This window comes from Pelobates fuscus, chromosome 4, assembly GCF_036172605.1.
Source record: "Pelobates fuscus isolate aPelFus1 chromosome 4, aPelFus1.pri, whole genome shotgun sequence".
In the NCBI taxonomy this organism is placed as follows: domain Eukaryota; kingdom Metazoa; phylum Chordata; class Amphibia; order Anura; family Pelobatidae; genus Pelobates; species Pelobates fuscus.
This window is the reverse complement of record NC_086320.1, coordinates 382,925,716-382,949,068: the sequence shown is the minus strand read 5'-3', so window position 1 is coordinate 382,949,068 and position 23,353 is coordinate 382,925,716. Positions and strand designations below refer to the sequence as shown.

The window sequence follows — 23,353 nt, the reverse complement described above, 5'->3', positions numbered from 1 at the left end:
GAGAAAGGGTAACTGGGCACCGCGTGTAGGATGGGGTGAAGGAGGACTGGGCATAAGGTGCAGTTTGGGGTAAAGGAGGTGGATGGCAGGACTGGGCATGGTGTGCAGTTTGGGGTGAAGAAGGTGGATGGCAGGACTGGGCACGGTGTGCAGTTTGGGGTGAAGGAGGTGGATGGCAGGACTGGGCACGGTGTGCAGTTTGGGGTGAAGGAGGTGGATGGCAGGACTGGGCACGGTGTGCAGTTTGGGGTGAAGGAGGTGGATGGCAGGACTGGGCACGGTGTGCAGTTTAGGGTGAAGGACTGGGCACGACACAATTTGGGGTGAAGGAGACAGATCGCCGGACTGGGCATGGGGTGTAGTTTGGGGAGAGGGAGGTGGATCTCAGGAATGGGCATGGGGTGCAGTTTGGGGTGAAGGAGGTGCAGCGCAGGACTGGGCACAGCGTGCAGGTTGGGACACGGAGTAATAATAAACACAGTTATCACAGTTACCAATTACGGTTTATTGTTCTGCACATATTGTTATTCTTCTTCCGGTTATAATATAACCAATGGTTCCCACAAAGGAACAGAAACTTAGTTAAAATAAAGAAACCTAAAACATGAACCCTTAAACTGTCACAATGCTCAGTGCAGCGAGGTTCCAGTGTGCAATATAACAAGCGGCTCTGTACAGGATACATTTATATACACGCATTCTGTCCACTCGGCGTAACAGAATGACTTGTAGCCTTAGATCAGGGAGATCCTTGTGGACACCTTCATCTGGCCATCTCTTCGGCCACAGCTTTATTAATCTTGTCCTTCAGATAGGCGGATTTCTGCCACTCTGACTTCAGATCGAACCACTCATAATACGGCACCTGCAAGAAGAAAGAACACAGGAGGTTACTACCCTCTAACTGCGATGTATCGGGGAGCAGACTGGCACAGCTGGCACAGGGAAGCAGGAAGAAACCCGGAGGTTATTACCCTCTAACTGCGATGTATCGGGGAGCAGACTAGCACAGGGAAGCAGGAAGAACACAGGAGGTTACTACCCTCTAACTGCAATGTATCGGGGAGCAGACTGGCACAGGGAAGCAGGAAGAACACATGAGGTTACTACCCTCTAACTGCAATGTATCGGGGAGCAGACTGGCACAGCTGGCACAGGGAAGCAGGAAGAAACCCGGAGGTTATTACCCTCTAACTGCGATGTATCGGGGAGCAGACTGGCACAGGGAAGCAGGATGTGTTCTGACATCTCTTAGAATTGCTTTCCTCTGCCAGTTGAGTAAGCAGGGTATATTCAGAAGCATTTTATATCAGCAATCCTCACATTCCTTCACTGAGACATACATATTACACAGCACACACTCCCTGACTGAGACGTACATATTACACAGCACACACTCCCTGACTGAGACGTACATATTACACAGCACACACTCCCTGACTGAGACGTACATATTACACAGCACACACTCCCTGACTGAGACGTACATATTACACAGCACACACTCCCTGACTGAGACGTACATATTACACAGCACACACTCCCTGACTGAGACGTACATATTACACAGCACACACTCCCTGACTGAGACGTACATATTACACAGCACACACTCCCTGACTGAGACGTACATATTACACAGCACACACTCCCTGACTGAGACGTACATATTACACAGCACACACTCCCTGACTGAGACGTACATATTACACAGCACACATTTCCTCACTGAGATGTACAGATAATACAGCAATGCACACATATGATCTGTTAAAGCCCCTAACTTGCACAATCATTCCCAGATTCTCCCAACGGATTCACATAGTGTAATAAAAACTGAAATAAATAATATAGCATCAGCAAATCCAGCCAATATGACTTACCTCAACCACCAAAAACCCAGCAGCCTGGAGATGCCGCCTGGTCATGGCGAAGCGGCCAAGAAGGTCCTTACTCCGAGAGTTAAAATTGGGGAATTCCCAGCTCACAAAGGCAAACCTGGCAAGGGAGCAAAAATAGGGCGAGATTAGCTTTTGCATTTAATCGAATTATTCACTGCAGAAAACAATCTGTGTGCTGTGTTTGTAAATTACGGATACCATGATACAAGCTTAATACAGGTACCAGGGCACAAATCAGCCCGACAACAAAAATTGTACATGAACTTCTGGGTATTACAGAAAATGGCACTTATTACAGGAACACACCAAGCACTATAACAACTACAGTGCCCTGTAGCAGTTATGGTTCCCGACTTCCTCCACCCAAGAAGCCATTCTATTTAAAAACAGTTTGACTTTTTACTTTGGGTCCATGCCCCACCTCCAGTACAGGATGCAGGTCAGCCAGAGACTCTCTGTCTGAGCCAAGCGTAACACAGCGGCTAGCTCACTGACAGATCAGCTGACGCACTATAGAGCTTAGCTCAGGAGAACTAATAGAGGCTCCCCAAGCAGAAGCTCCTGGCTCTATGTCAGCATTAGTGGAGGCAGGGAGTGGCTTCTGGCACCATACCCACTACATCGGAGTGCTCCTTTATATTTTTAAAATGTTTGCATGAGCACAGTTCATTATCTTACAGATGGGAACTCTGATTGCCCTCACTATAATCATACCATCCTGAAAATCGATCTGTTGGAAAAGCGACGCTGACATTTATTTTTCTAAATGTTCTCCAAGAAACACTCTAAAAACCATAACCAATGCAGTGCAGGATAGAGGTCACAGTGCTATTACAGGATCCGCTGAAACTCCTTGTTTTAGCAATATCACACTGCAGATGCCCCATTCAAAAACGGTCAACTCCTTACAATGGACCATCCCTAGGGCATTCCTGGCACCATATCCACAACGGCTGTAGTGATTAGCTTGCATTTAGAACAGGCTGGTAGCTATGAAATGTCAATGGTTGACTGTAGCTTAATAAAAATATACGAAAACGACTGGATTTAATTACAGCCTGGGCAGATACATCAGGGGAGCGGGAGTCAACATGTGGTACGCATTTCCCCCAACTGGATAAACACAGCTACAGGTGGCATTTTCACCTGACAGTGGGCCTTACTGGGGGTAAAGCCTCAAAGTTTCCTCAGTACTGGGACACAAACTATTCCACTGCACTAATCAGACACATGCCAACATGTTTATACCGGCACAGCTAGAACTTCAGGTGGCAGAAAGGAATTTACACCCTGCAGCACTTCTCCAATAAGGCACTTGAACCATGCAGGGCACTGCCCGGCCTCAAACATCTGGTTATCCATCAGTCTCCTCGTCATCCCCTCAAAATGCACATAATCAGACGTTACTATTTAACCTGTCAAGTACCAGAGCTGGAAACGGACCCCAATAATACACACTGAATTACTGCTGTAGGTTATTCAGGGCAATAATGAAAATATAAATATATAAACAGGCGTGATCCAACACCATGCCAAGCTTGATACCATCAAGCATGATTTAACAATATGGTGGCTACCACTGGACAGTGGAGGATTTGCTGCACATTTAATGGACTACCGGGATCAGCATGACCCGGGAAAGACCACCCATAACAGTGTGAGAAGACTAAATAATGGAAAATGTAATTTGGCCACAGAGATTGCAGGAATCAGGGGTTACACTGGACATTGCAATGATACGCAGGATACACATACTCCGCTCACTATGTTTAACCCTTGTTAGTGAAGTTAGGATGCGTCCTGATTTAATGACACCTTCTGGCGTTGTGCAGGTGATTTTACCTCCTGGCTCCCTGCGGTAATGGCACGGTCCCTGGCGGGTGCAGAAGATGTGGTGCTGTCAGATCCTGTAGTGATAAGGGATTGTTCTCAGAGTCCAGGACAACTTCTCCATCTTGACCAAAGAAGAGAACCAATGTAAGAACATGGAGGAACACTCAATGGCGGACATTTAGGGTATGAAACGGAGGATGGATCGATGGGAGAAAACAAAACATTTACAAAGATTGTTTGTCAGCAGCACATTTATCCTCAGTGTCCACGGGTATGAACGTGTGGCCCATGAGCTGCTGTAATGGTTCCTGTAGCAGCCATTTTGGCCAGCAACGAACACTGACCAGCCCGTGCTGAATTTGACAAGGCTGCAAGGAAACGATTATCTAAAACCAGAGGATTTTGCTCAGTTCTGTTCATGCCACGCAAACAGTGGACAATTTACAAGTAAAAATAACGAGACTACAACTCCCCAATCAGCGTGATAAATATCCACAAGATTATTCTGGCAAACATTCATAAAATCATTCTATTAACAAAGGTAAAGGAGTATAACAGTCAGAGCTGCAGGTCTACTTTCTCAGCCTTACGTCAGGACAAGCAATTGCCTGACCAAAGGTATCAAAATAGGTATTTAAACATGTACCTGTGTGCTGTGGGACATACAGGGTTAAACAGAAATTTATTCTACGTCTAACATATATCCTCACCAATTGGCCAGCCGTACTTCGTTTGTACACCATATCGGCAGGTCCCCTCCACAGAAAACAGGTTAGACAGCACGTTTTTCAACCCAGTCTGCAGAGGTGTCAATTTCCGGTCGCCCATAGCAGCTGAAACAGAGAGGATCTCCTGCGGCTGGAGCCGAGACCCCCCGTAATCCGGAACCTCGAGAAGCGCTGTGGCGTTTATATGGGTGAGTTTCTGTTTGTAGTTGGAAGATTTGGGGGAACTGTCCGCTATAAGGAACAGAAAAGAACGTCATGCTTTAATAGAATAAGAAAAAAAACCAACTGTGTAATAAACCATATATCTGCGTCATTTGGCCAAGATAGACACCGTACGGCTTAACCATCATTATTCTCTTACAAACTATGGTATATAAGCTATAGTTACTCCACGTCCCAGGCATTCAGTGGGTCATGCAGTGGTGAGTAAAAGGTAGACTGTTAGTTATTACATCTTTGTCTGGCTGAAATCAGCAGAGATGAAGAATCAGGATCAGGCACCTGGTTTGTATCTGTGAAGCGTCTTTTTCAGGTCATGTGGCAATTTGTTATTGTAAAAATCTAAAATGTGCCAATACGTCTGGTTTTCCATACAGATTAATAGGTGATGTTGTGGGATGGGAGCAGTCTGCATTAATATGGCATGGTATATTGTTAATGGCAGTTAATAGAGAACAGTCTAATGAAAGGATCCCACGAAGCTGAAATCTCTAACCTTTAACAGACATACACTACCATTACTGGCTCAGGAAGCTGACCGCACACTGCACGGTATGCTACTTACCAAACATTTTCTCTCTAAACCCTGGCTCCAGGACCCTCTGTATATAGAACCCACTGGCCTGCTGCAGGACACACAGCGACCACACAATGTCCACCAGCAGATACGGGTCCAGCATTTCCAGTCCCCCACGGAGCCGTTGATGAATCTAAAAAGGGATAGTGACATTCTGGTATTATTTATCTCGGCACACCCCAAAAAAAAAAAAATAACCACCAACTTCACACAGCCAGCCCCTGATCCCCCACCCCCACCCCACAAACAAAAGCCAGCCCCCAAATCCCCTCACTGCGCACAACACCTGACCCCACCATCCACTGCAAACAGCCAATCTGCGACCACCACCACTGCACTCGAAAGCAGTCCCGACGCTCCCCATAAATGCACGCAACAGCTAGAATACTGTACAGAACATGCAACCTCCAATCATATAAGCATCTACTGCTTAAAACAGATAGCCCCTGGCTAATCTATGGCATACAGACACCCCCTGATTGTACTTTATTGAATATAGTGGCCTATTGTTTGTAGCACAATTTTATCCCCAATTTCCACTAAGGAAAGAGGGGCCCATGAGCTACCAGATTCCTATAGCAGCCATATTGGCCAGTAGCTACCAGCAATGAGGTAGTACTGAATTTGACAAGGCTGCAGAATAGAAGCGGCTGCACTGGAATTAGGTCACAGTGTAAGAAGATATTCGCTGTACAGTAGGCGTATCACCATGACATCTCCCACACTCTGCTTCCACTGGATCTACAGGCAGAACTGATCTGACATTTCAGCCAAACTCTGTAACGGATCACCTTGCACCCAGATTGGGTACCTCCGTTGAAGGATGCTCCTAGCGCTTCCTGAGGACTCCAAGCACTGCAGCAGACACCATAACCACCGTAGACTCCTTCAGAGAGCAAAGACAGGAACAAGCTCTTACAAGAGCTCAGTGATTATAGCAAGGGAATATGCAGAGCATAGCAATCCCTTGTAGCAGATTCCCCCAATAAGAGACAGGACTCCGATTGAGGGTGAAGTAGAACTGACTGTACTGGCACATACAGCCTCTTTTATTCACAATCCACAAACATAGTACTGCCCACAAGGTTTTGAAATACAACCAATCAATCCGTACAATACACACAGACACTCCCACACAAAATCCTCCCCTCTGCCTGTGATATGATTACTGAACACAATGGGTAATATAATTATCACAGACAGAGAAATACAGTTTTATAAAATATCACAGGAATCCCAAAACATGCAATAACCCCATAAGTATATCCTCGGAACCGGGGGATCTGGGTGAACCACATATCCAAAATTCAACCAGATCTGTTCAGTAGTTTGGAATATACAGTTTAATGCAGATTCCGCAGAACATATACAGGCTGTATAATGTGTCCCCTGTTGTATAGTTTAAAACTACTGCACGATGTCTTTGTGCACTAAATACCGGCGAGATGGCACCGTGTAGAAAAGTCCAAACAGTGTCTGTGAGTTAAAATGGCCGCCATCCATTGTTCTCACCATGTGCTTCATCCATTGTTCTCACCATGTGTCTCTGATACATGAAATGGTGGCCACCCAGTAACTCCACAGTATGTCCCCAGACGGTTCTTAAAGGGCCAGCAGCAGCATAATAAGATACAATATCCCCAAATCAGTTCCTAGAAGGGCAATAAATCCCAGGGCCATAGTCGCAGGGCAAGAGGCGAGCAAGCAGTCCTCTCCAGGCACAAGTGGCGGGGTTGGTTCCGCCACAAACTCAAAACAATTTTCTTGTTTCCTTCCCATTGACCGGACATGGGACATGTCTTCACAGTTACCTTCTGCTCCTCTTCCCTCTCTTTCATTAGAACATTGCATACTAACACTGAATTCACCTTTACACTTCCTTCGCGGATCTGACTATCGCTCACATCCAATACACACCCAACTCTGACCTAACCTACTGCAGGTTCCAACACATCCTCACTAGATCCTTTCACATTACCCCCATTATTCCCACCTCCCGCTTACCAGTTCTTTTCCCACCCTGATCCCACCAGATATTAATAGTTTATTTGCTCTTAGTAGACGGGTCCCATGCTCACTGAGGCCTCTGTACAAATACTGTTCCATAAATGTAATTACCATGCTGTAGAATTCCTCTTTGTTGCTGGGCTGAAAGTTCAATCTGCCAAACGCGAGGATGATGTTACAGAGCTGATTCACGGTAAACTTGTCAGTACCATCAATGCTGGCCTAATAGAATGGACAAAAAGCTTCATATTACTTCATTACACAATACTGCAAAAAAAAACATCAGTCAGACATTGCACTGCAGGGGCTCAATCACAGGTAGAATGTAGGAGTCAGTTAGCAAGATACTGGATTTATTCATAAACAATACATATACCATTGCTGAAATATGTTATGTAGGTGTAATTTCATGGACATGTTTACGCACACACACGTAGATTAGTGAGCAATACACCAATTTATACAATAATTCTGTTACTGCGATTATTATTCTAATAAGAATTGTAATCTTCTTTACAGTATAGAAAAACTAAGTCCTACAGAGCTAAAGAAATACCACTTGTGCCCTCATTTATATAAAATATTTACCCATGTACGTACACACACACACACACACACACGAACAGCACATGAAATGATCACACCAAGGACCACAAATACTATAGCTTGCAGTAGTGGTTATGGTGCCAGAAAGATGTTAAACGGTTTAAGCCGTTTGATACCGTACCCGGGTCCTGGCTCTAGCAGGAGAAGCTGAGTGTTAAGTTAGAGCTAGGCAGAGCAGATGCAGGATCACAATCACTAGCTGGAAGTGCTCAGGTTACTGCAGGGACCAATCACATCTCATTCAGCATGCTGTCATGACTCACCTGCGCAAAAGCTTCAAACAGCGGCATGTTTGACCATTTGAGGTAGGCGAATGACCTCACACAGTGAGATATGTCATGCGCACTCACTTCCGGCACTAAAGGGAGAAGGTCACATGCGATCTTCTGGAAAACCTGCGTCTGGTGGAAATTCAGCTTTCCTTTGGGGGAAGAAAAAAAAGAAAAAAAGAAGAATCACTCCTTGTACCAGGTTTTATGTTTACAAAAAGGCTACTAAACAGAAACATCTTATAGCAGCCATACTAGGAGAGCTCTAGCAGGCTAGGATGGTAGAGAATCAAATTAATTTTATTTTCAACAGCCAGTGTTCACCTACCGACCATCCCGGGGATGCACAGAGAAATCAGTATGCATACTCATACAGCACTGTTATGGATTCATTTATCCCCAAATCCCAGAGGAAGATGAAAGTGGGGCCCATGATCCATGGTTTATGTGGCAGCCATTTGGGCCAGTAGTTGCCAGGAAGCAGGCAGTACTGAATTTGACGAGACTGCTCTATATGTTCTTCACATTGACAATATCATACCTTAAGTAAGTGTTGCTGCCTAGCAGTGTGTGTTTGTTGTTATTTAGGGTGACCCTGTCCGGGGCCATCTAACACAAAGTTATCAAGGGCCACACTGTCCTGAGCCATCTAACACCAAGTAATCAAGGGCCACACTGTCCTGAGCCATCTAACACCGTGTTATCAAGGGCCACACTGTCCTGAGCCATCTAACACCGTGTTATCAAGGGCCACACTGTCCTGAGCCATCTAACACCGTGTTATCAAGGGCCACACTGTCCTGAGCCATCTAACACCGTGTTATCAAGGGCCACACTGTCCTGGATCATCAAAGGCCACACTGTCCTGGATCATCTAACACCAAGTTATCAAGGGCCACACTGTCCTTCAGCTGTCTAGCACTGTATGCCATCAAGGGTCACACTTACCTAGGGCAGTCTAGGAAACAAAGAATATCTTACCGTAAGCAAATGCCAGGTCAACCAAGATGGCGGGACTGAGAGCCACGTGTTTCTGCACTAAGTGGTAGGAAAGTGCCCGCAGTAAGGACACTGAGCGACGGTTCTGCGCTGCCAAAGAGAGCATTACCTTACGGATGTCCTCAGGAGTAAAATGTTCAGCTAGTTCCAAAGCCTGGGAAACAAATAACAAAACATAATCAAATTAAAAACCATGTACTTACGGTTGTATAAAAAAAAACGTTTAAATCCACACTAACATTTGTTGGAACGAAAGGCAAGTGGATGGATACAAACCTACTCAGACTTATCCCACCAGTATTAAAAAACTGTTAAACTACCCGTTCAGATTGGGTATAAAGTTTCTACAAGATCACATTACAACTGACAGACATTCCGTGCCATCTTATCGGAACATTAGAGATTTTGCTCAGCTGGAATGAAAACTTAAAAGAACACTATAGTCACCTAAATTACTTTAGCTAAATAAAGCAGTTTTAGTGTATAGATCATTCCCCTGCAATTTCACTGCTAAATTCTCTGTCATTTAGGAGTTAAATCACTTTGTTTCTGTTTATGCAGCCCTAGCCACACCTCCCCTGGCTATGATTGACAGAGCCTGCATGAAAAAAAACTGGTTTAACTTTCAAACAGACGTAATTTACCTTAAATAATTGTATCTCAATCTCTAAATTGAACTTTAATCACATACAGGAGGCTCTTGCAGGGTCTAGCAAGCCATTAACATAGCAGGGGATAAGAAAATCTTAATTAACCCCTTAAGGACCAAACTTCTGGAATAAAAGGGGATTATGACGTGTCACACATGTCATGTGTCCTTAAGGGGTTAAACAGAACTTGCAATAAAGACAGCCTAAATAGGGCTCTATTTACAGGAAGTGTTTATGGAAGGCTGTGCAAGTCACATGCAGGGAGGTGTGACTAGGGTTCATAAACAAAGGGATTTAACTCCTTAATGGCAGAGGATTGAGCAGTGAGGCTGCAGGGGCATGTTCTATACACCAAAACTGCTTCATTAAGCTAAAGTTGTTCAGGTGCCTATAGTGTCCCTTTAAGTTTCAAATAAAACAATATCACTAGAAAATAAATGACATTTAAATTAGAAATCAAAACTTGAAACATTTTTGGAGTCAGTGCGGATTTGCATAATAGTACATTTTATCACTGAAATGAGTCCGGTCTGCTGATGTGAGCCATGTTTTATGGGTAATCGCTCCACTAGGAGCATTTGGAGAGTGTTGCATTTATATTCCCATACCTTGTCCTCGAGTCTGTCCATAAAACTGCTCGAGATATACCCCACCCTGGTAATCAGAGTCACTACGGTTCTCACATCCTCGATCTCCGTCCATCGTAACTCCAAGTTCTTAATCAGATCCCCAATCAGTTCCTTACGTTCTTTGGTGCGCGGTAACGAGCTGTAAAAATCCACCAGCTGAACCAGCATCTTGAAGCCAAGTCTGCGCAATCGCCACCAGACCTCCGTCTCCACGGACTTAAGTGGTTTGGTCTCATTTAACCCCAACGCATGTAGGCTCTTTAGGAGACGAATTAAATTACCATTCCAAACGGTGGAAATCTATGGAAAAACAGATCATTCTTCAGCGCATATAGTGTAAGATGGAAAGGCCAAAGGACCAATTCCGAAATACTGCAAAACTACTTCTCCCTTGATGCTCAACAATAACATGCATTTAAAAGTAGTGCTGTCTGAAAGACCAAAATATATACAAACTACAGTTAGCAGAACAGCGCACACACAAAAACTAAAATACAGTTTTAAGTTTTACACAGCTACTTAAAATCACCTATCTGGCAAACAAATAATGGGCTTCAGTTACACCATGTGGCCATATTGTGTTAAGCCCACCACTACATGATAGCATCACAATATTGGTGGTTCCTACACTACCACCGATATCGGGGTACTATGACATAGTGGTGGGCTTCATACAATATAGCCACATGGTGTAAGTGAATCCCAATATTGGTGGTTCCTACACTACCACTGATATCAGGGTACTATGACATAGTGGTGGGATTCATACATTATAGCCACATGGTGTAATAACTGAATCACAATATTGGTGGTTCCTATACTACCACCGATATCGGAGTACTATGACAGTGGTGGGCTTCATACAATATAGCCACATGGTGTAACTGAATCCCAATATTGGTGGTTCCTACACTACCACCGATATCGGGGTTCAATGACATAGTGGTGGGATTCACACAATATAGCCACATGCTGTAACAATCCCAATATTGGTGGTTCCTACACTACCACTGATATCGGGGTATTATGACATAGTGGTGGGCTTCATACCATATAGCCACATGCTGTAACTGAAGCCCAATATTGGTGGTTCCTACACTACCACCGATATCGGGGTACTATGACATAGTGGTGGGCTTCACACAATATAGCCACATGCTGTAACTGAAGCCCAATATTTATTTGCCACGATAGGTGATTTTAAGTAGCATTGTAAAACACTATTTTTGTTTTAGTGTGTGTGCTGTTCCTTTAACTATATTAAGACAGGCAGGGCAGCATGAGAGTTCTAATTCTACAACTGGCAGCTGGAACTTACAATGTCAGCACTGGGTTCCTAATAGGCAACAGTGCTCCTTGAGAGCTTTGTCTTTCAGAGACTAGTGATTTTCTTGATTAACCAAATAAGAAGCCGGCAAAGAGCACATTAGTTATTGAAATTCTGTTTACAGAAACATCAACACACAGTATATAGATACGGGTACTGACCTGCCTTAAAAGGGCCTGCATACATCTTTCTATTGTCATATGTTTGCAGTATCAATGTATCCCCAACATTCCATAGAAAGAGGGGCCCATGATTCTCATGTTTACTGTTGCAGCCATTTTGGCCAGTAATTGCCAGTAAACAGGCAGTACTGAATTTGACAAAGCTGCCATCTTTGGATGTAATCCCAAAAACACAATCTACACGACCTCATATTAAGAGCTCAGGGAAAGGTACATAAAGGGATCTCTCACAAGGGTCTCAGTTTAATAAGCCTTCCCAATGATTCAATTCTGTCAGAAAAACTTTCGAAGATTTTTATATACAAACATTACCATAGAATTTAATGGTGAACACTGTACATAAATCATTTTGAACATTTTCTAACAGAATTGAATCATTTAGAAAGCTTATTAAATGAAATAAGTTATTATCAATATCAATGTGTATAAAATGATTAACGCCAGAAAAAAATCTGCTGATCCGGCTCAAAGATAGAAAGGTAGACGTCACAGGTCCACATGGTAAACTATAAACACTCTTAGCCAACAAGTTCCCTCTTAAAGAAACACGTCTGCATCTCGCAATTAGTACAATCGGATATTTGAGATGTGTCAAGTGAAATGCTCCAATCCAGGCATTATCACAGAGTTTAATAGGGTTGTGTGTTCCAGGGTAATTAACGTACCTGGCTGTGCATGATCAGAAGGAGCTGCTGGAACCGTTTGTCCTGCAGGACCGTTTCTGGGTCAGATTTAGTCTCTGTCACCGTTCTGGAGATCCGGGAAATGATCTGAGCTGCCTGGTTGCTGTTTACATTGTGATCTTTGCTGAGCTGTAAGAGTTCCTCCAACCCAGAGGCAGCTAGAAGGTCAGAATCAAACTCTGTAAGCACCGGGGGGGTGTTTAAGTTCTGTTCTTTGGTTAGGAGTTTGTCTGAATGTCTACACAGAGAGGATGTATGGAGGGTGTTACGCAGTAGCAGTGGCTGAGTCAGATGACAAACTTTCAAACACTCAGGAGCGTGACCACATGGCGCCAAGACAACCGATGCCGAGGCTCCGAGCAGGCGGGAGTAACGTTGAACCAAGCGAGCTGCCATCTTTCTCGGCTTTTCAGTTCAAAGTAACATAACCCATAGAGCAGAAAGATGCTCACCTCAACGTTTCTTTCCTACTAGAAGACAATGAAAATGGTCTTGAATCACAATAATTACATGTTAAACGTTAGAAAGAACCTGTCATCTTCATAAAGGCTATTCAATTAAATGCTGTAAATTAAGGTATTCAAAGTGAAGTACCCGAGCTCTAGAACCAAATAAAGCATTTATTAGGGAAAAACGCAGAATTAACTGTCTGTAGTATAACTGTATCCTCGTCATCAACATAGATGTGAGGCCCATGAACTACAATTATTCTGTGGCAGCCACTTAGGCCCATAATCACAATGGACATCATGAATATGGAATTTGACATGGCTGCAAGTCTCAAAGAAAAAAAAATCAATCAAAACCTTAAATACTATAATGTTAATGATAAGGAAACAAGTACTCAACTTCCCAGGCATAAAATACAAATTAACTGAGTTACTCACTAACACTAATAAGCACAAGGTTACGTAAACAGTAAACCATCCCCCCTACATTCTCTCTCCCCTCTCCCCCCCCCCATGGCCCCAGCCCCCCTACATTCTCTATCCCCTCCCCCCCCCCCATGGCCCCAGCCCCCCTACATTCTCTCTCTCCTACGCCCCAGCCCCCCTACATTCTCTCTCCCCTCTCCCCCCCCATGGCCCCAGCCCCCCTACATTCTCTCTCTCCCCCGCCCCAGCCCCCCTACATTCTCTCTCCCCTCTCCCCCCCCATGGCCCCAGCCCCCCTACATTCTCTCTCTCCCCCACCCCAGCCCCCCTACATTCTCTCTCTCCCCCGCCCCAGCCCCCCTACATTCTCTCTCTCCCCCGCCCCAGCCCCCCTACATTCTCTCTGTCCCCCGCCCCAGCCCCCCTACATTCTCTCTGTCCCCCGCCCCAGCCCCCCTACATTCTCTCTCTCCCCCGCCCCAGCCCCCCTACATTCTCTCTCTCCCCCGCCCCAGCCCCCCTACATTCTCTCTCTCTCTCTCTAGTCCCCCCATGGCCCCAGCCCCCCTACATTCTCTCTCTCCTCCCCCCCCCATGGCCCCAGCCCCCCTACATTCTCTCTCCCCCATCCCCCCCCATGGCCCCAGCCCCCCTACATTCTCTCTCCCCCATCCCCCCCCATGGCCCCAGCCCCCCTACATTCTCTCTCCCCCATCCCCCCATGGCCCCAGCCCCCCTACATTCTCTCTCTCCCCCGCCCCAGCCCCCCTACATTCTCTCTCCCCTTCTCCACCCCCCCCCCCACCCATGGCCCCACTACATTCTCTCTCCCCTTCTCCACCCCCCCCCCCCCCACCCATGGCCCCACTACATTCTCTCTCTCCCCCGCCCCAGCCCCCCCTACATTCTCTCTCTCTCTCTAGTCCCCCCCATGGCCCCAGCCCCCCTACATTCTCTCTCTCTCCCCCGCCCCAGCCCCCCTACATTCTCTCTCCCCTTCTCCACCCCCCCCCCCCCACCCATGGCCCCACTACATTCTCTCTCTCCCCCGCCCCCTACATTCTCTCTCCCCTTCTCCACCCGCCCCCCCCCCATGGCCCCACTACATTCTCTCTCTCCCCCGCCCCCTACATTCTCTCTCCCCTTCTCCACCCCCCCCCCCCCATGGCCCCACTACATTCTCTCTCTCCCCCGCCCCAGCTCCCCTACATTCTCTCTCTCTAGTCCCCCCCATGGCCCCAGCCCCCCCCCTACATTCTCTCTCTCCTCCCCCCCATGGCCCCAGCCCCCCCCCTACATTCTCTCTCTCCTCCCCCCCATGGCCCCAGCCCCCCTACATTCTCTCTCTCCTCCCCCCCATGGCCCCAGCCCCCCTACATTCTCTCTCCTCCCCCCCATGGCCCCAGCCCCCCTAAATTCTCTCTCTCCCCCGCCCCCCTACATTCTCTCTCTCTCTCTCTAGTCCCCCCATGGCCCCAGCCCCCCTACATTCTCTCTCCCCCATCCCCCCATGGCCCCGGTCTCCCCTCTCACCCATGCCGATAACACGCTGCCGGCTTCCTCTGACCTCCAGAAAGACGGAAACGCGGCGCACCGGCAGTGACGTCACTAGGACGCGCCGCTGTAGTCTCTGGATGAGAGCAGCCATCTTAGATATGGGCAGCACCTGCCAGGCTTCCTACCTGGGGCATCACTGTGTCAGATCTCAGACTCCTGTCTGGCATTAGTGGGGAGCTGCTAATACTGACTGGAGGAACTTTGTTTGACAAAGAATTGTGGGTCAGCACCATAACTAGAGCCTGTAGTGGTTATGGTAGTTAGCATTTCATTATTACAGTGTGTACCCCTAGAGGTTCATTATTACAGTGTGCACCCCCTAGAGGTACATTATTACAGTGTGCACCCCCTAGAGGTTCATTATTACAGTGTGCACCCCCTAGAGGTACATTATTACAGTGTGCACCCCCTAGAGGTTCATTATTACAGTGTGCACCCCTAGAGGTTCATTATTACAGTGTGCACCCCTAGAGGTACATTATTACAGTGTGCACCCCTAGAGGTTCATTATTACAGTGTACATCCCTAGAGGTACATTATTACAGTGTGCACCCCTAGAGGTTCATTATTACAGTGTGCAGCCCTAGAGGTACATTATTACAGTGTGCACCCCTAGAGGTACAATATTACAGTGTGCACCCCTAGAGGTTCATTATTACAGTGTGCACCCCTAGAGGTTCATTATTACAGTGTGCACCCCTAGAGGTACATTATTATAGTGTGTACCCCTAGAGGTACTGTGATGTAATTCCAGTAAAATACAAGTTTAGCAGGCTAAGATTGCCACAAGGCATATGTATGTATATGTGTTTGTAGTATCAGTTAGTTAATTACACGTAGCTAAGATACTGTTATCACTGTACTGACCAGGTGCAGGAATGTAAGAACTGGAATTACGCGTCCCTCTCCTTTGTATCAGATGAGCCACGTGGTTAGACCGGATGGATGAGTTTAGACTCTATTTATTAAATAGGTTAAGGGTATGTGTGGGTGTAGTTAATTGTGGGAGGAGCTACAGTGCTATATAAGGAATGTACTCTATGTATTCAGTACTCAGACTTTGCTGTATTTTGGTGACGCTAGTCCCTCTGAGTCCCGATCGGTGATCCAATAAAGAATCTCTTCCTTCCTGAAGAAACCTGTGTCCATCTCTCTGTGCTTGGCTTCCGTCAGTTTCTCCGGTATCATTTGGTGCATTGGCCGGGAAGCTCATCGTTCAACGGTAGCTGAGAGGCAGAGGCGTGAGACGGTCTATCTTTGCCCACGTTCTCTACGGCTGCACCCCTGAACTTCTGCGTGGACCTCCCTTCGTCTCGGCGCCACTGGTCTGTTGTCCAGGAGATCATCGGCCTCTACGTAAGAAGTGCTGGGGTGTCCCCGTCGATGAGTGTGAACTCAGGTTCAGGAACGAGGAGGTAAGACAACTGCTGTTTTAGACGGCAGGACCCACTAGGGGTATACCGATTGTGCGGTAGGCCCAAAGGGGTTTTGAATCTGTGTATCTGCCCCCTCTGTCGGAGGGAAGGAGCGAAGGCGCACCGCTCGATCGAACGCTCTTTAGTCAGACCGTTTGATTTGGTTAGTCAGGCGGGGTCCTGGTGTAAATAGCCCTAGCCGGACACCGGTGTCTTGTCTAGACTAGCGTTCTAGGGTGTATATTACGTTCGCTAGGTCGGAGGGACCGGGAGACTAAGCGGCGCCTGTGTAAATTCGGTTCGCTAGTTCTCATCCTATCTGGGCTAAGTGGGAAGGCGTGTAAATTTGGAACCCACTAGACTTTTGATAGTGCGACTAAGAGGCGCCTGTGTAAATTCGGTTCTCTAGCTCGCTATATATGTGGTGATTGGGCAGTGTGGCTAACCAAAACGGGTGTATATAGTTTTAGGTAGTCCATTCAAGGTACTGGCCAATAGTTTAGTTGGGAATTGTAAATGTGTTAACGATTGTTTTAGTAAAGTGTATATCTTGTTAGATAGCGCGAGCTCAGCCGTCTAGCGAGAGTGTTAATAGTGTGTTGCTGTATTATAGTGCACGGTACCATAACCCTGTATATTTACTGACATTATATAATAAGTACTAATCATTGTCGTCCATTGCATGTTTAACACCATAACCACTAATAATTGTATTGTGACCTTAACTTGTGCTTTGACCTATGCTAACCGTACTGTAACCGCTATTTGTAAAAGACGATGTTACTGGGGTGTGTTATAGACGGGTAATTCGTATATAGAGAATTATAGCGTGGGTGACTGTATAGTTACGCCAAAGGGCATAATATTGATTATATAGTGACTGGTGTAACAGCTGTGTGTGTACGGGAATTCCCTGAGTGTTTATTGTTATTGTGTACGTTTCACTTGGTAACCGTACCACGTGGTGCTGTTGCCAGAGGAAACGGGTGTGACTGTTGAATAGTACGCGTGTATAGTATTCGTTGTCGACGACGTTCCATTGTTAAGTATGGGTGCGTCGCAGTCAACGATTCCGGATCCCTTAGGATGTATGGTTAAGAATTTTAAAAAGGGATTCAAAGTTTGTGATTTTGGGGTAAAGATGTCTCCTGTACGTTTGGTCACTTTGTGTACTAGGGAGTGGCCTACTTTGGTTGCGGCATGGCCGCCACGTGGCAGTTTGGATCCAACTCTGGTACAGCGCTTACACGTGGCTGTATCGGGTAGGCCTGAACTTTACGGCCAGTTTCCTTATATTGACTGTTGGAGACAGGCCGTAAATGACTCGCCAAAATGGCTCCAGACATGCCACGAGGAGCAGTGTCGCCTCATGGTAGCTAGGACTTGCTCGTCCACTAGGACTGGTGTTAGGCCCATTTTGGACACGCCCCCTGAGTCCGAGATCCCTTTGCCGCCCCCTTACTTTCCGTTAAGAAGAAGTGACGCAAACGCAGGAAGTCCTGCACCCCTCCCCTCATTACCCTCATCCACTTCCGCTTCCTCCTCCAGTACAGGATCCACCCCCCCTCGTACTAAATCTCCCCTTCCGGAACCAGAATCCACCCCCATTAGAAACGAATATCCTGATTTGGCGCCACTTCAGACTTCCGGTCAAGCTTCATCTAGCTCGGCTCGAAGTGTTTTATTTACGACCTTTTCCCAAAACCGACCTCCCACATCCCCATACCCTATCTCTCCCCGACCGGAACCCATGACTGACGCCTCTCTACGTAGCCCCATCCAAACCCGACAGTTGACTGGTGCCCAACAATTAAAGCACTATCAGATGCCTCTTCGTCTGAATCCCGGGTCAGCTTATATCGATGCCGCAGGTCAAATGGCACACGCTGACCCAGTCTTCGTATATGTCCCATTTACCACAACCGATCTTTTAAACTGGAAGACCCATAATTCCTCGTATACTGAGAAACCACAAGCTATGACTGATCTGTTCACCTCAATAGTACAGACGCATAATCCGACATGGGCTGATTGCCAGCAGTTACTAATGACTTTATTTAACAATGAGGAAAGGACAAGAATAAATCAAGCAGCCATTAAAGCATTAGAGGATAGAGCCCGTGCTTTGAACCAAGCCAATCCAGCAGCATGGGCCGCGACACACTATCCCAACACCGATCCCGATTGGAACGTAAATGGTGCTGATATGGTTCAACTCAGAGCCTATAGAGACGCTATAATTGCTGGCATGAAAGCCGGAGGAAAGAAAGCCATTAACATGTCGAAGACAGTTGAGGTGATCCAGAAAAGCGATGAAGCGCCCAGTGTCTTTTATGACCGATTATTGGAGGCATACCGCTTGTATACCCCCTTTAATCCGGAAGACGCAGACAATTCCCGAATGGTTAACTCCGCCTTTGTCAGCCAAGCATACGGAGATATTAAGCGCAAGCTACAAAAGTTAGAAGGGTTTGCAGGTATGTCCATCACCCAACTAATGGAGGTAGCAAATAAGGTCTATATGAACAGGGATACAGAAAGTAAGAAAGAGGAAGAGCGCAAGATGCGTAAAAAGGCTGATATGCTAGCGGTAGCGATCGCAGGCGTAGATAAACGGGGCCCAGATAGAGGCAATAATAGATGGAGTAGGGAGCCTTTGAGTAGGGATCAATGCGCGTATTGCAAGGAAGAAGGGCATTGGAGGAACGAATGTCCGCAAAGAGAGCAGTACGAGAGAGACCAACCCAGGGCAGGCTACGGAAACTTTAGAGGTAGAGCGAGAGGTAGAGGAGGCCCCGGAGGGAGTAATGGTTATAGAGGGAGTAATGGGAACAGAGGAAGTGTTAGGGAAGACAGGTATATTCCAGCAGCGCAAAGGTCCCGCGATAGAGAAGGTAGGGACTTTGTAGGATTGGCTGACACTGTCATGGAGGACTATTGATACCGACCGGGCTCCATCCCCCTTGGTCGAGCGGAGCCTATGGTCGATGTATCAATAGGGGGGAAAAGGAGTGCGTTCATGATCGACACTGGTGCTGAACATTCAGTGGTGACTAATCTAGTTGCTCCTCCATCTGGAAGGACTATTACTGTGATAGGAGCAACTGGAAGAAGTGCTGAAAAACCGGTTCTTAAAAGTCGACTCTGTACATTGGGAGGCCACGTAGTAAAACACCAATTCCTTTATATGCCTGAATGTCCAGTCCAATTGCTGGGACGTGATATGCTATCAAAATTACAAGCGCAGATTACGTTCCTACCAAATGGAACAACATCCTTAAAGTTTAATGGACCTTCAGGTATTATGACTTTATCCGTACCAAAGGAAGAAGAGTGGCGACTTTATACAGTGTTGACTAGCCAAAACCCTAGGAGTGATGAGACATTGTTTAACATACCAGGAGTTTGGGCAGAGAACAACCCACCAGGACTGGCCCGCAATATTCCACCAATAAAAATTGAACTGAAACATGGGGTTTATCCAGTGAGCCTAAGACAATATCACATTCCGCAGAAGGCTAAGAAGAACATCCAATCCTATCTGGATAAGTTCATACGGTATGGTATCCTAAAATTCTGTACTTCCCCCTGGAACACCCCATTGCTGCCTGTTCAAAAGCCCGGTACAGATGAGTATCGACCTGTACAGGACTTAAGAGCAGTCAATGATGCGGTTGTTAGCATACATCCAGTTGTACCCAATCCATATAACCTGCTTGCTTTAATTCCGGGCGGGGCTACTTACTTCACAGTCTTAGATCTCAAAGATGCCTTCTTTTGCCTCCGAATTGCCGCAGAAAGCCAATGTATTTTCGCTTTCCAATGGGAGAACGCTGTAACGGGCTCAAAACGCCAAATGACTTGGACAAGACTGCCCCAAGGGTTTAAAAATTCACCTACCCTATTTGGTTCAGCTCTAAGTCAAGATCTACTGGATTTCGAGTCTATCCCAGGAGAATGTGTATTGTTACAATATGTAGATGACTTGTTGATAGCAGCAGTTACAAAAGAAAAATGTCAGCAAGCAACGCACGATCTACTACATATTCTCTGGAAGGCAGGATACAAGGTGTCCAGGAAGAAGGCTCAGTTGTGTTTGCCAACTGTCAAGTATCTGGGATTCCATATCTCTGAAGGTCAAAGGATTATGGGGCCAGAGAGAAAAGAAGCTGTCTGCCAAATACCAATACCCAAGAATAGAAGACAAGTGCGAGAATTCTTGGGGGCAGCAGGCTTCTGTAGGATATGGATTCCCAGCTATGCGATACTGGCAAAACCTCTGTACGCAGCCATCAAAGGTACAGAGCACGACCCCTTCTTATGGACCCAAGAACAGCAAACGGCATTTGAAGATGTGAAGAAGGCTTTGATGAGTGCCCCAGCATTAGGTCTACCTGATCACACACGACCATTCTACTTATATGTACACGAGCAAAGAAAAATGGCTGTGGGAGTATTGACACAGTACTTGGGATCATGGCAAAGACCTGTTGCCTACATGTCTAAGCAACTGGATGCAGTGGCCAGCGGACTTCCACCTTGTCTAAGAGCCGTAGCTGCAGCCGCCCTGCTAGTAGCTGAAGCCGATAAACTCACTCTGGGTCAAGAACTTTATGTACGAGTCCCACATGCAGTACAGACGTTGTTGGATTACAAAGGAAATCATTGGTTTAGTAACAGCCGTATGACCAAGTATCAAGCAATGTTGTGTGAAAACCCAAGAGTGCATTTAGAGACTGTAAACACCTTAAATCCAGCTACCCTTTTGCCGCAACCTACTGAAAGTCAACATGATTGTTTGGAAGTAATGGATGAAGTATTTTCAAGTAGACCAGATCTTCGTGATTTTCCCATCCAGAACCCCGATGTTCAATATTACACCGACGGCAGTAGTTATGTGAAAGAAGGGATCCGCTATGCAGGATATGCAGTGACAACAATAGACAAGGTGATAGAAGCTCGGCCACTGGCGAAAGGAACATCAGCACAAAAGGCAGAATTAATAGCACTAACACGAGCGTTACAATTGGCTGAAGGTTTAAGAGTAAATATCTATACGGACTCTAAGTATGCGTTTTTAACCACTCATGCCCACGGAGCTTTGTATAAAGAAAGAGGACTACTGAATTCAGAAGGCAAAGAAATCAAGTACGCAGCTGAAATCCTACAACTATTGGAAGCAGTGTGGGAGCCGAAAGAAGTCGGTATCATACATTGTCGAGCGCATCTGAGAGGAGATGGTGATGTAACCAAGGGAAATCGGATGGCAGATAGTGCAGCTAAGCGTGCTGCTGAATCAGGAAGACAGGAGTATGTGGGGCATATAGCTGCTCTTATACCAACTCCACTGTCCCAATGGACTCCAGTTTATACAGCTCAAGAAGAGGAGTGGTTAAAGACTGAACCGGGAAAGTATTTGGAGAACAAGTGGTATCAGCTAGAAGATGGAAGAATAGTCATACCAGCATCACTAGCGGTAGAAATTGTCCAAAATTATCACAACGGGACACATTCTGGGAGAGACAGTACTGAAGAATCTCTCAGGAAACATTTCTACATACCAAGATTGTCCAACTTGACTCAGGCCATTGTACGCAGATGTGTAACGTGTGCTAAGAATAATGCAAGACAAGGACCAGTAAAGCCACCAGGAGTCCAGTTTATGGGGGGACTCCCCATGTCCGATCTACAAATAGACTTTACAGTAATGCCTAAATCGGGTGGACATCGTTACCTGTTGGTAATTGTGTGCACCTATTCAGGCTGGGTAGAAGCATGTCCTACTCGTACAGAGAAAGCAGGAGAAGTTGTAAGATTCCTGCTACGAGAAATAATACCCCTGTAACGGATCCACTGGCACCCCGACTGGGTACCTCCGTTGAAAGATGCTCCTAGCGCTTCCAGAGGACTCCAAGCACTCCACCAGACACCATAAGCACCGCAGGCTGCAGCTATCTCCCTTCAGAACGAAGCAGGAACAAGCTCTTACAAGAGCTCAGTGATTATAGCAAGGGAATATGCCTAGCATAGCAATCCCTTGTAGCAGATTCCCCCAATAAGAGACAGGACTCAAGTTGAGGGTAAAAATAGAACTCTCTGGCTGCTAGCTTGCAGGTCTTTTTATTAGGTGCTCCCATGAAGGGGAGGGACACACAGTAACGTACATTAACCAATCACACAATAGTTACATCCCACACATAGCCCTCCCCTCTACCTGTAAACTAATTATCTGTACACACAGGAAATACAATTATCCTAGGTAGGGAAAATACAGTTTTTACACAACATTCATAACTCCCAAAATATACACAATCAATCCACTCGGGGGAACAACATACTCAAAAATCATACGAATTGGACCAGGGGTTCAAAAGTTAGTACAAATGTGCATTTGACCTTCTGGAAGCATGGTTTTTAGAAGCTCAAACTAGTTCCCCAGAATCCTCTATCCTGGAGACAATGGAGAAGCTGATTTAATTATATCCAGGGACAAACACAGCCTCCATTAAGCACATGTTACCAGCAACCACCAAAAGACATAAAAATACATAACTCCTGTTATACTAAACAGAACCCCCACATTCAACCCATCCCCAGATGGCTTGGATCTGAGCGCTCAACATATCCAAACAGCGTTTAGATGCCACAAACACAGTTCAAACGCCATGGGGTTTAAGTTTCGTATGGGCTGATGAGAGGGCCCATAATCCTGGGGCAGCCCAATAACCCACAGTATGCCCAAATACCGTGCATGAAGGGCCAAATCGCCCAGGGACCGTAGTCACAGGGTAAGAGGCGGGCAAGCAGCCCCCTCCAAACCACAGTGGCGAAGTGGCTTTCGCTACACTTTGGTTATAGAACCCCAATTTATATGCTCAACCGTATTATAAGATTAC

The 23,353-nt window shown here is 46.3% G+C and overlaps 1 protein-coding gene and 5 non-coding genes across 7 annotated transcripts; all 6 read right to left on the bottom strand.

Moving 5' to 3' along the window:
• Window positions 1-481: 481 nt before the first annotated feature.
• On the bottom strand, window positions 482-15,095 carry TBRG4 (transforming growth factor beta regulator 4). 2 transcript variants are annotated; one of them, XM_063452843.1, is made up of 11 exons: window positions 15,019-15,095; window positions 12,593-13,080; window positions 10,398-10,718; window positions 9,122-9,293; window positions 8,135-8,292; window positions 7,377-7,487; window positions 5,247-5,391; window positions 4,445-4,693; window positions 3,744-3,855; window positions 1,884-1,998; window positions 482-865 (listed from the first exon to the last, which is right to left on the bottom strand). In XM_063452843.1, the coding sequence occupies exons 2-11, from the start codon at window positions 13,004-13,006 to the stop codon at window positions 764-766; spliced, it is 1,899 nt and encodes a 632-aa protein (XP_063308913.1). In that variant the 5' UTR covers window positions 13,007-13,080; window positions 15,019-15,095; the 3' UTR covers window positions 482-763. The 2 variants fall into 2 exon arrangements, with proteins under 2 accessions (XP_063308913.1, XP_063308914.1); XM_063452844.1 differs by having other exon boundaries at window positions 12,593-13,077.
• Window positions 3,970-4,107, bottom strand: LOC134609513 (small nucleolar RNA SNORA5). The gene has a single exon (XR_010090802.1). It is a non-coding gene; the product is annotated as a small nucleolar RNA SNORA5 (small nucleolar RNA).
• LOC134609572 (small nucleolar RNA SNORA5) lies at window positions 5,763-5,896 on the bottom strand. Its single transcript, XR_010090846.1, has one exon. It is a non-coding gene; the product is annotated as a small nucleolar RNA SNORA5 (small nucleolar RNA).
• On the bottom strand, window positions 8,517-8,650 carry LOC134609511 (small nucleolar RNA SNORA5). Its single transcript, XR_010090801.1, has one exon. It is a non-coding gene; the product is annotated as a small nucleolar RNA SNORA5 (small nucleolar RNA).
• On the bottom strand, window positions 11,944-12,075 carry LOC134609514 (small nucleolar RNA SNORA5). Its single transcript, XR_010090803.1, has one exon. It is a non-coding gene; the product is annotated as a small nucleolar RNA SNORA5 (small nucleolar RNA).
• LOC134609573 (small nucleolar RNA SNORA5) lies at window positions 13,254-13,386 on the bottom strand. The gene has a single exon (XR_010090847.1). It is a non-coding gene; the product is annotated as a small nucleolar RNA SNORA5 (small nucleolar RNA).
• Window positions 15,096-23,353: the final 8,258 nt, after the last annotated feature.

Coding starts and splice junctions, on each gene's coding strand:
- TBRG4 (XM_063452843.1), bottom strand. CDS start 13,006: ATGGCAGCTCGCTTGGTTCAACGTTACTCCCGCCTGCTCGGAGCCTCG. Junction 3,856..4,444: donor GAAGTACGGCTGGCCAATTG/GTGAGGATATAT, acceptor TCTTTGGTCAAG/ATGGAGAAGTTGTCCTGGAC. Junction 1,999..3,743: donor TTACCGCAGGGAGCCAGGAG/GTAAAATCACCT, acceptor CTCCCTTGCCAG/GTTTGCCTTTGTGAGCTGGG.